We start from the raw sequence: 12,921 nt of genomic DNA on the forward strand, positions 1-12,921 counted from the left end.
TTTACCTTATCTTGTATATGTTACATGTGTTACATAAAGGATTCTGATCTGAATAAAAAAGCAGTTGATCTTTTTCTTTCCGTCTAGGATATGTTCTCTTATCTTTCAAGTGAAGTGAAGAAGTTAGCTGAAGCCTGCAGTGAAAGATTGCTAAACACACCTCACAACCCCATCTCCTTAGGTTAGTGAGCTATCATGGGATGATTTGAAGAAATCTGTGGTGGAATACAGCAAGGTGATGGTTTTATATTCCCTGTGGCTGCTTCTCTCCCTTAACGTGACAGGACTGTTGCTGAGTCTTCTCATATGTCTGCAAGTGGATTTGTGTTCACTGGTATGTGCAGTGGAACGGGGCTCATGATTGCAAAGCTCTTTTGGCAGCTGTGATTGTGGAACTCGTTGCAGTTGTTCTTACTGGTACTGTAGGTGCATGTAGTTGCCTGCATGTATTTTCCCAGTGGGATTGTGGGCATGACTAAGCCCCCTAATATCATATGGAGAAAAAGTAGAGTATTAGTGTTCATCAGCTGATGACATGAGGAGGAACTTTTTATCCTATTGTTTAAGGTGGACACTGACCACCATAATGTTCAGGTTAGACTGCTATAGTGGTACTGCTATAGATGTACCACTTTTCATCCACATGATATTGGGGGGGGGTACTGTGTTCAGATGTTCAGAAGGTGAGGTCAGGACAATGCTAATGATTCTGCTCTTAATCCTTCCCTACAATCCTGCCCGTGCTCTTAGATCATCTGGGGGGGGGCCCTTTTGACTGTGCCGCCACTAAGAGATGTGAGAGGGGCAGCGGCCAGGAAGAGGGCCTTCTCGGTGGTGGCCCCCAAACTGTGGAATACCCTCCCCTTAGAACTGAGAACTGCTCCCTCGTTGCTAACGTTTCGGCATGGACTGAAGACCTTTTTTATTTCAAAAAGCTTTTAATTGTTGACAGGCTGGCTGGCGTTCTTGCTTTTTATATGAAAATCCACGGGGTTTGTTTGTTTTTAGATTTTTTAATTATTGTAAATTGTTTTTAATGTTGTATTTTTTAAGGAGTTGTAAGCCGCCTTACGTGCCCGTTGGGCAAAAAGGCGGGGTATAAATTAATAAAATAAATAAAAATAAAATAATAATGGGAATTCACTGCAAGAAGCCCCTAACTGCAAAACTGTATCAACTTCATTGACTTCCACTTTCTTTCTGAATCTAATTCAAGGTTCTCGTAGTTCTGACATTGAAAGTCAGCACTGACCAGACTGTATTGAGATCTGAGTCATCAAACCTTCTGGTGTCAATATTTTTTTTACCTTTTGATTTGTCAAATTTCATGAAACTGCAGCTAATTTTAGACAACATTTCCAAAACTTTATGAAAATGTCATTTTTCCCCATTAAAGCAATTCTGCATAAACACAGCTCCTTGTATTTTTAGCTATGTCCCTCAAGAACCTAGATGAACAAAGTGGTGCAGCTATTACACAGCTTGGATCAATGCTTTTCACCAGACAAGTTTCCGGAGCAAGGTGGGTGTCATCTCATATTCAGAAACACATTGAATCCAAGTTTTGATGAGCAGTAGTAGTTGGTCTCCAGGTTGACCTAAAAGATGTTCACAGTCTGGCAGGGAGATCATGTAGCCTGATCTTATGCATGCTGACTAAGAAGTAAAACCCACTGACTTCTTGGAATGTATTTGCAGACAAGTGTACATAGAATTAGTACCTTAGTGTTCATTCATTCATTCATTCATTCAATGTTTTAGTCCTGCCTTTCTCCCCAAAGGGTCAAGGCAGCTCACAGCAGATTAAAAATAAATCTACATTAAAAATACATGAAACAATAAAATACATTAAAAACATCATATTAAAAGCAAAGAGCAGCAAATTATAACAAGCTGGTTATAAAAGCATTAAATAATTAATAAAGCTCAGCACTCACCAGTCTCCACCCAGCATACCCTTCTTCCTGGGTGGGGGCTCACATAACTAGTATTTTTTTTACTTACTAGAACTCGCCCTAAATAGTTCACAGGTCAAGCATCTCTGCCTTTGCAATATGCATCTGTACATTTAACATGGTTTTGTTTGTTTTCAGAGTGGTTCCCCTTGGGTCCAAGCAAACAGTGAGTGGCTACGCTTTCAAAGGCTTCATGTCCCACACAAATGAATACCACTGCGCATACCTCAATGCTGCTTCAGCTATTGGAATGACAAAGCAAGATGTAGATGTGTTCTTGAAAAGACTTGATAAGTGCTTGAAGGCTTTAAGACAAGGAAAGAATTCTGAAGAAGGTATATCTGTAACCAATGAAGAAGTTGTGTCTGAGATGGAGAAATGCCATGTAACTGAAGGAAATGCCAAAGATTGTGGAAGATAATTTTCAGTTTATAAAGTTTAAATCAGGACCATTTTGTGCAATCTGCAGTGCAATTCATGAAATTTGAACCAAAATGTAAATCATCTAGACTGCTAACAAGCCATTCTCCAGTGCAAGCCATTGAAATGACTGGGAGTTATGTAGGAGCACGGGGTTTGTTCAGGAGACGATCCCACTCAGTTGTACAGGTCCGCTCTGTTCATCTGTGGATTTGGAACCCGTGGATTTAGCTTGCTATGGGTTCCAAACCCATGAAAGCCAGACGTGACCAGAAATGTTCTTCGGTTACATTCAGGAGCCTATGCAGGCCTCAGAAATGCCTCTGGAGGTGCCGGTTTCATAAAAACCTTAAGTACTTTTCTGATACCTCCTTTTTGAGGCCCTTTGAGGCTGTGTGCCACCTTTGCATGCCTTAGAAAATCTCCCAGGCTCAGGGTCGCCAAAACAGGAAGAGGTAGTTGTGGCATTAGTAGTGGCAGTGACCCTGTGATTCATCCACCCCCCCATCCTCCTTTGGAGGCTCTCATTGAGCCCTCAAAGGAGAAGGAATGAGGCAGCTGTTGGACCATGGGGCCACCCAAACAGGGCGATGAGGCACTGGCATTGGTGGTGACCCAGTGATCAAGCACATCCCTCCATGTCGTGCCTACTTGCCCATGCCTAAATGTGCATCTGTCCGCAGCAGCACATCATGGATTTGTCTCTTATATCCCTCCGTCTCCCGGCTGTGGCCAGTTTCCCGACCCTTCATGTCTCCTAGTTGCTCCCACAGCCAGGAAAGGATAAAAACATGCTTCTCATGATTGGCCAGAATCACTCATTAGTTTCTGCCACAAGTCCCACATCATCCCTTTAGCTGTCTGAGAAGTGGTCCTAGCATTATTGTCCCCACCAGAGACAAGGTGCACCACATCAGGCCAATAGGATGCCAGGTACTGTGGATCCGGGTACTCAACCTGAAGGAATATAATGTAACAATAATTATCAAAGTCTTCTTAAATGCCAAAAATTCTGGTTCATTGCATTGATTATTTATGTGTAATTTCTTGATATGTTCTAAATTTAATAAAGTAGTTGGTCTTCATGCTGTATTCTGTATTCCTATAATTAATATTACTTTTCAAACCTATTTGGTATCTATATAATTGTATCCACGAGTGAATGAGAATTATGGAAACTGAATTTTTTTAACTAAGAAACACATTCACAGCTCAGTCTTACCTTGTGTTAGAACAGGCAGGCCGGGAGGCCTGCGCTGTATCCAGTGCAAGTTTGAGGTTGGCTGAGGCTTGGGAAACTTTTCCCCTTACCCTGGAGAGAGTCGCAGCAACCCCAATGGGTCTTCTCTGATCTGCGCCACCTAAATCAGTGGTGCAAATCCAAGCAACCCGGGACTACCCCGGGCCGCCTGGGAACAGGGCTAGGATCCAGCATAAGTGCCAGATCCTGGCCTCACCTCCCGCTTCCTGCCTACCTGCCCCCGGGAATGCCCACCGCCCACCTTCCCCCACCCTGAAAAGCCTCCCTCCCGCTTCCTCCCCACCCTCCACATATACCCCCAGTCCCCTGTGCCAGCCGAACTCAGCCAGTGCAAGCTCACCCTGTCCGTGTTAGTGCAGAGAGGCTGGCGTGTGTCCGTGCGCCAGCCTATCTTCCCTTATGTTGGTGCAAAAGTGCTTTATGCCACTTTCGCAACAACGTTGGGTCGGCTCAAGGGACTTGTGTCACCCCAAGTGCGCCTTTGGATTGCGCCATCAGTGTCACAGGGTCAATGTTGTTTTCAGTATTGTGTAGGGGGCTGCTTTTTAACTGAAGACTGCAGACACAGGTAGCTTTACATTTCATTCTATTCTTTCTCTTAGAAACTCAGGAAAACTCTTATGCATGGAAATGATAATGAATTTATTGCCAAGTGGCCACCATGGGTCAACTTGGACTTGTACCAGTTATATTGCTCGTGTAAGTCCGCATTGACCCATGAAGGTGGATCAGACCTGGGGAGGGGGTTAAGATTTGCAGGTGCCACTGTTGCCAAAGCCACTCCTTCCTAGGCCTGTACTGCCCTCCACCCTGCCTCCTTCACTTTGCCCCAATCCACCCCCACTTCTCCCTGCCCCCCCGTGCTGTCCTTAGTCTATCTTTATACAGACTCAGACACTTTCTGCTAGTGGTGGCAGCCAGAGTAGTTCATATAGTCCAGCAGCAAAGCACGTTAGCTTCAGATGGAGGTGGTATCCTAAGCAGGAACCTTCCTGACGATATTTGTTGTTGTTGCATGTTATTGTTCCTGATAATCTTTCTTATTTAGTAACAAAGACAGGATTTGATTCCTGGAGTAGTGGTAAAATATTTAAGAAAAATATTTTTAATTAATTTAAAAAATAATTAAGAGTGGTTTTCCATTTTTATAATCAGAACGTTTTAAGATGTTGTTTGTTCCAATATATTCTTCTCCCATGTGAAATTGGACAGGTGAGGAAAGATTGTAAAATATATTTTTAAAAAACTGAAAATATTTTAATATTCTGTCTATTTAAGTTCATGGTAGATAGCAAGAACCCTAAAGATATCAAAAATGTAGAGTACACTTACAAGCAGATAAAATATAGTCTCTTACCTTCTCTGCAGACCATAGAAAGCCCAATTAATTAAAAGGAGTCACTTGTTGGCAAATGTCCACTTGGCAAATACATCCCTTACTGCTTGCTACTTTTCCAGTAACCCATAATCAGTGATGCTCTCCCATCTATTCCTTGTGTCTCCTTTGTTACTATGAATGCTCCTAGACATGTGTACTGACAGTGACACATGTACCCCAAGATGGGTATCTTAAGGGACTGTTGACTATGGACTGCTCACCTCCCAACGTGGTACAAAGAGTAGTGAAACAGAGCCAGAAATACTGAACCAAAACAAGTTTATTGAGGGGAGTAGCTACAATTGAGAGGGCATGTGGAAAATAGCAATAAAAAACCCACAGCAGTCAGTCATTGCATTCAATTAGCTAATTGGTGCTGCTTGAGACCTACATGTGAGGGCTATGATGACATTAATTGGGGAAGAACAAGAGGATGTGAAGAAAAGATGCTGTACATGTGCAAACTGGGGCTTCTCCCAAAGAAACATGAGGTTTCAGGCTTGAGAGCAAGTGAGAGGATTAGAGGAAACTCCTACGGAGCAGGGAGAAGAAACAGAATCTCAGGACAAGTGTATAGATCAGCCATTTTCAACCACTGTACCGTGGCACACTGGTGTGCCGCAAATGGTCCCCAGGTGTGCTGCAGGAATCTGGGAGAGGATCATTTATCAATAGGACCATTGGGGGATGTGAGCCCCCATTGACAGCACAGTGTGCCTTGTCAATTGTCAAAAAGCTGATGGTGTGCCTTGACCATTTTAATGCCTTGCCAGTGTGCTGTGAGATGAAAAAGGTTGAAAACCACTGGTATAGATGGAGAGAAGAGCAAGGAAGGTGGATTCTGTTACCCCATGGAGCACAGAGATCACAAAAATGATACCAAAACTTAGTGTTTTGGTCAAGAAGACTGGATCCAAGGGTAGGGGGAAAACCTGCAGAGACTATCTGAAGAGGATCCCAACAATTGTTACTCAACCAGGTACAATTATTAGTCTATACCTAGTTAATCAAACTATTAAATCACATTCAGTGAAGGTACAATCTGGGTATAGTGTGTATAGGACTGGAGCTATCATTAGGCCAACTAGGCAGCAGCCTAGGGTGCAGACCTCAGAGGGGTACAACACTGACTTTTGGGGGGCACCATTTTATACAGATTAGTCTCTTAACCCATGTAAAAAATGCAACTGACAACTTATATTTTTTATTTTAGGACAAACACAACAGTGCTATGGAATGCAATTACAAAGTCTTCTGGGGGGGGGAAATGGGGGGGGGGTTTGCAAGTAGTTAGCCTTGCCTAGAATGCAAAATAGCCTGGCACCAGCACTGAGCATATATGAATTATTGATTTGTAAAAACAAAGTCAGGTACAATCATTCACACAAAAATGTGTACCCAGCCCAGGTGCAGGTATTCTGTACCTAGGTATAGCATAATGTGCAAACTATTCAAATAGATGCTTCATTGTGCTTTGCATGCCACATGGTTGGTTGGTAACCTTCAGTCTCGAAAGACTATGGTATAAGTCTACAGCACCATTGGGATTGGATATGAGAGGCTCTCATCCAAATGCTTGTTTAACCATGAAGTGGCCAAAATTTCATGGGTGGCCAAAGCAGTGGGTGTCTAATCTGGTACAAACACCTGCTGTGGCTGTGAGATGAATTACAAAGACTCTCCTGGTTTGACTCTCACCTCCTCCATGAACTCACTAGAAGGTCTTAGGTAAGTCTCTCCATCTAAGCGTGCCACTTGTAATATCAAGATACTATAATAAGATGGGCAGCCCAATCCTATGCTTGCCTGCGCTGCAGGATACAATAGAACTAAGATGACTGCCACTGTTAAGCCAGGGAATCCACCAGAGGTCACCTGTTTATCCTGAGAAGCCCCAGCCCCCACAATAGGGCTACTCATGTTACACCAGCTAAATCACTGGTGAGGACCTGAGAACCCTCATGTCAGGCTTCCAAGCCCAACACAGGATAGGAGAACTCTGCCCATCCCACCCCCCTGGCTGGTCCCTTCCCCTGTTCTGCTCTCCCCTGCCCAAGAACGCCTCCACCAGCCATCCTTCCATGCCATCCAGTGTTTAACTTCTCGCCACCACCATCTGGGGACATAGGGCTCCCCACCACCACCGCTTACTCTGAAGGTGCAGCAAACGTGCCTTAAGGCAACACTCGGTACCAGCACAGGGCTACATCACCAGCACTAAGGCCTAATAGGATCAGGTCCTAACTTATCTTGGAGCAAGTTAGAAACAAGATAATACAACAGTTTGAGTGTTGTTTTTTTTAATTACTCTTTGCTGTTTACAGAACATATTCTTTCTAGAAGACTGATTGGGATCATTAAGCTGCAGGTAGGTGGTGCCTTGGGATAGAACAGGAATGTGAAAGGTAATGACAGCAGACTTTGCTCAATACCTGCTCTATATATATCATAGCTTCCAGCAGGGAACCTGTTTGAATCCTTCATTGTCAGGGAGAAAGGAGCAAGTAAGTACATTCTTAACTCAAAACTTTTCACTGCCTAGATGTACTTTTTATATCAATTTGCTGGCTAGAGTGTTCTCTCCGTGCCTGCCTGAAATAGCAGCCTGTGAATTTAATATAGGGACTGTGTGTAGCATATTGTGGAATTCTGTTTTGAAGTATTTTAAATTGTGCACACAAACTGGGATATTAATTAACCCAACATAGGATTTATAAACAGTCTTGTAATGAGGATGTTGGTCCCAAAGACCAAACATGCTAAAAGTTGGGGAGAGTTTTTATTAATAAGTGACATTTGAACTTTATTTTAATTTTTAGGCCAAAAAGTCTTGCTTTCTTTTTTTTCAAGTTCAGTAGGGCATTATATACCTAAGGTTTTTCTTCTGTTGTATTTTCAGAATATTCATTTTCAGTGGCTTTGCTTTGATGTGAGGAGATAAAGGGGTTACATTAGTCTAACCCTGTTGGCTGACTCTGACAATAGACAGAAGCCATTTTGTGGAAGCAAATGCTCTTCCTGGAGATGAGGACTCCCAGATCTCCCATTAGACCCACAGGAGATTTGGGAGTCTTCATGTTCTCTCCGACAACTGAGAACTCTGTGGCGCACACTTTGGGAACTTCTGCTTTTGAGCCAAAAGACTTTTGTCGGATTATTTCTTTGTGACTAGCTACCCAAAGAGAGATTGCTTCAAAGGCCACTGGGCTTTGTGATCAATAAATACTCACTCCCAAAACCACCCTGAAGTCCACCCTGCACCTATCAGAAGAACACCATGGAGTTTTTTTTTTAACTCTTATGTTGACCCACCAAACCACCGTTTGTTTCCCAAAACTATCATGACATTTTAAAGGAAAAAAGCCCCCAAATGGCATTTCAATACCAGCAACTACAGACTGACAGTGTTGTCTGTAGTGATCAATGTATATTTTTCTGCTTTGTTGCAGTAACAGGCTAACTTCTGGGCAGATTCAGGAACTGTATTCTGATGATTTTGTAAGGAATGACCCAATGATAGAGCAATTTATCACAAATGAGAAGTAAATGCCCATCCGTGCCCCTAGTCTGTTTCAGCATGCTCGAACGTAATGTTCTTTAACTTGTATGTCATGACCCCAATGGGGTCATAAAGACTCATTTGGAGGGTTGCAGCAGCCTTTCAAAGCCTGTGCAAGGGAAGTACCAATCCAACAATGGAACTGGTTATCAAAACGGAGTTGTTGATATAATCCTGCACAGCCTCTTCTCGCTGTCTTGTCCCACAGCTCTAAGGCCAACTGTTCATGCTGCTGCCTCACAGGGTGAGGCACAAGAGCTAGGAGAAAAGATGGGCAGCAATGGGGGTGGTCAGATTGGGTCCCAGGAGGGAGGGCGGGGTCAATGGTGGGTTCCAATCTCATATTTTATTTGTTTTTGGCATCATGGTATGAAAAAATTTGTAGAAAAATGCCTAGCAGTGTTCTAGCAACAGTATTCATGGCTTTATTCTTAAGTGCTCCCCTTGGAACTGTTGCTTTATACCTTTTGTTTTTTGTAAGTAAGCAGGCAGAGACAGTAATTAGAATTAAACTGAATTTAAAAAATTATTTCAGAATCACAAGCTGGGCCAGGTAGATATGCTAGACTGTCTCTGTTTTTTTTTTTTTGGGGGGGGGGGGGGCTTCCAGAAAGAAGTGACAGGAAGGCAGAGGCATCTCTTTAATAGGGATCAGATTTGTCAGGCGCTCTAAAACTTCCCTGTTGGGAGAATTGCTAACCACAGTGAATGAATATTTAGTTCAGCCGCAGCTTTCATAAAAACCTACCAGTCTTGTGGGAAGTGGTTGGCAGGCAGAGCATGAGTTTGTGTGATCCCCGTCCACCAGTCTGGCGCATTGCACCCACAGACTATTCCCCCTCTGTCCACCAAAGCTCCTTTGTCATCCCAAGAAGAAACGCCTTGGTTCTGCTTCATTTTGTTCGAACAGCAATTTGCACTGCTCTTATATCTAGCAGACAAGCTGATCATGAGTTCTTGGAAGACTGCATAGAGGGTTCTACTAAGGTCTCTTTTGGCTGAAGTAGAAACCAGCTTTGCCTTGCTGTATATGATTATTTTTGATGTAGAGCAGAAATTTGCTTGGCCTTCTCAGTTTCTGAAAATATCTGCTTGAGTTAGCTGGTGACTAAGAACAAGATCCATTCCCCCTTCCTAGCATAGTCTATTACTGCTTTCCAGTTATCCAAGGAATAGCAAAGCCTCTGGACAGTTTAATCTGCTGTGTCTTCCTTCTTGAAGGGAATCCTTTTATTGCTCAGTCTTTTAATAAAATTGCACCTTTCTTAATACTGTATGTGCACTTGGCATAGGATTAGAGGAATGTTACCTTTTAAAGTGTTGATGGTTGTTATTAGGTCAACTGAAGCTGAACACAGCATAGCCTTCCTCTGACATGCGGTGATAAGGAGTTTTCAGAGGGGTGGATTTCTCCTTTCGAAGTTGGATACGCTCCCCTGCTCAGGGACCCTTTGGGAACAGATTTTCAAGGGGTAAGTCCCTAACGCAACAAAAGTCACCAACTAGTCTCAGAAAGAGCAAATTACTGCTTAAAAGCCCCCACAGCCTCCAAATAGAACTTTAAACCAGGGGTTTTCAACCTGTCAGTTGTGACCCCAATGGGGTAAGCCTCATTTGTGGGGTCACAGCAACTTACAGGAACAAAAATGGCCAGCTTCCATGGCTTCACCAGGGTGGTGGTGGTGGTGGTGGTGGAGAAAGGCCTTTGCCTGGCCTCCCTATCCCACAAGATTTTGCATGCAATTTTCTTGGTGGCCATGCCGGGTGGAGGCAGGGCATGGCCTTACAAAAGTGGCCCAGCCTCACACAAAGGACATTGTACACATGTTTGTTGATCAGTGAGGAACTGCAGATCTTTCTTTGGGTTGCAGGGAAGATGAAGGGGGTGGGCAGACGGGGTCCCAGGAGGGGAGCGAGACTGGCAATGAGTTCCCAGTCTCGTACTTTATTTATTGGGGTCGTGGCATGAACAAAGTTTGAAGACCACTGCCTTAAACCATTTGAGGGTGTCATCTCACTCTCTTCCACCTCCCCATGAACATGAACTGCAACTAGCCTTGTGTTAATCATACTTTCCATTGGAGAACCAGTAACTTAAGAACAGCCCCACTAGATCAGGCCAAAGGCCCATATAGTCCAGCTTCCTGGATCTCACAGCAGCCCACCAAATGCCCCAGGGAGCACACCAGATAACAAGAGACCTGCATCCTGGTGCCCTCCCTTGCATCTGACATAGCCCATTTCTAAAATCAGGAGGTTGCACATACACATCATGGCTTGTAACCTGTACTGGATTTTTCCTCCAGAAACGGGTCCAATCCCCTTTTAAAGGCATCTAGACCAGATGACACCACCACATCCTGTGGCAAGGAGTTCCACAGACCAACCACATGCTGAGTAAAGAAATATTTTCTTTTGTCTATCCTAACTCTCCCAACACTCCATTTTAGTGGATGTCCCCTGGTTCTGGTGTTTTGTGAGAGTGTAAAGAGCATCTCTCTATCCACTTTATCCTTCCCATGCATAATTTTGTATGTCTCAATCATGTTCCCCCTCAGGCGCCTCTTTTCTAGGCTAAAGAGGCCCAAACGCTGTAGCCTTTCCTCATAAGGAAGGTGCCCCAGCCCAGGAATCATCTTAGTCGCTCTCTTTTGCACCTTTTCCATTTCCACTATGTCCTTTTTGAGATGTGGCGACCAGAACTGAACACAATACTCCAGGTGTGGCCTTACCATCGATTTGTACAACAGCATTATAATATTAGCCATTTTGTTCTCAATACCTTTTCTAATGATTGCAGCAAAATAACTGGAGCAAAATAAACTTCACTGCATGTTTAGAGGAGGTTTAGAGGCTCATTTAACCCTTTCATAAGCGAACAACCACTTAGTCATCTCAGAAATAGCAACATACTCCTCCAAATGCCACTTTGAAGCAACTAGGGCTTTATGAGCATCGCAGAGTACAGCAGGGTTCTGGGAACACAGGTCTCCTATTCTTTACAGTTTCTTTTGTAGCACCAGTAATTGTAGTACTACAGGCTATACAATGCGTTCGAGAAGAGGCTCTTAACCTTTACTGCCTCGTGCACCCCACCAGAAGAAGAATGCTAACTGCTTACACACACACACACACACACCCTTTTTTGCTATTTATTTTATTTCAGTTATTATTATTTGCTATTTTCCTGCATTGGCATTGAACATATAAGACAAAAAAAAAAAATAGAACTTCAAAAAACATTAAAAATCAATTCAATCACAGAAATAAAAAATGTTTGCTTCATGGAATTTGAAGACATAAAAAAACCCACAAGAAAAATCAGAAGACCAAAACAATATTGTGGCCAATACTATTTTAATGACTTTTCTTGGTCCCTCTGCAATCAGGGCCAGATTCAAAAATGTTAAAGAATTGTCCTCGTCTAGTTAAATAAAAAAGAAAAGTATCAAGATAAATGTTTTTCTTCCGGAAGCACCTCACTTACCCCCTTGGACCCCCTTCACGCACCCCCGGGGTGCAGGCCCCACGGATTAAGAACACCTGTATAAGGGACTCATTGAATATTGTTTGCTGTAGGTTACAATATTCAGGCCTCAATCCTATTGCAACCTTGTGCTGCTGGAACTAGTGTTTCAGCAGAGCAAGGTGTTTTATAGCAGCGCAAAACCTGGGTTGCTGTCGCACACTGCCAGGCCACTGCCGCAAACAGCAGAGGCATGGGGCATGTGGCAGAAGCAGCTCCAAGACACTCCACTGGTACTGGTGATTTGGTGGGTATGGACCATAGGCAGGGCTGGGGAGGGAAGGGGCAGATCCAGTGGCAGTGACTTGTACCCAGATCCTGTCTTGAAAACCCTTCCTGGAACGTCCCTGAGTCTCCTTAGACTTATGTCAGCAAACTTGTGTACCATAGGCAATTGGGCAGCCTACTAGAGAGTAGGTAAAAAATACCTCCTGCAGGCTCTCTAATCATTCTCCCCTCACCATAGCCTCCACTGGCACGGCTGCATGCTATAAAGTGATGGGGAATAGGATTGGGCAGATGTACAAGAGATTGGGTTAACAAATTTTTGTCTGCAATCTAGGCAGTGGCAATCTAGGCAGTGGCAATCCTGGCCCCTGTGCTGCCAGGGGGCCAGGACAGCAAAATGCTCCCCCACCAAGGAAAACGTACAGCCACCGGTCATGTCCGGGGGCCTTCTGAGGCCGCTGTCAGACCTTCTAATGTAACTTCCAGTTTTCCAGCATAAGGATTGGGAGGCCTTCTGAGGGTGACGACAGCGGTGGGGGGGGCATGGATGCTGCTGCTACCCCCACAGGCATGGCGCCCTGGGGTATTTGCCCC

The 12,921-nt window shown here is 43.9% G+C and overlaps 1 protein-coding gene across 1 annotated transcript in view; it reads left to right on the top strand.

Annotated features, from left to right (window-relative positions):
* Positions 1 to 2,730, top strand: part of SEPSECS (Sep (O-phosphoserine) tRNA:Sec (selenocysteine) tRNA synthase) — a 38,923-nt gene extending 36,193 nt beyond the window's left edge. The window contains exons 9-11 of the mRNA XM_066632059.1: positions 88 to 181; positions 1,432 to 1,522; positions 2,094 to 2,730. Coding sequence (XP_066488156.1) covers positions 88 to 181; positions 1,432 to 1,522; positions 2,094 to 2,376 — 468 coding nt within the window. The 3' untranslated portion in view covers positions 2,377 to 2,730. The remainder of the gene's footprint in view (positions 1 to 87; positions 182 to 1,431; positions 1,523 to 2,093) is intronic.
* The last annotated feature ends 10,191 nt before the right edge of the window (positions 2,731 to 12,921 follow it).

This window comes from Tiliqua scincoides, chromosome 6 (genome assembly GCF_035046505.1).
Source record: "Tiliqua scincoides isolate rTilSci1 chromosome 6, rTilSci1.hap2, whole genome shotgun sequence".
Classification (NCBI taxonomy): domain Eukaryota; kingdom Metazoa; phylum Chordata; class Lepidosauria; order Squamata; family Scincidae; genus Tiliqua; species Tiliqua scincoides.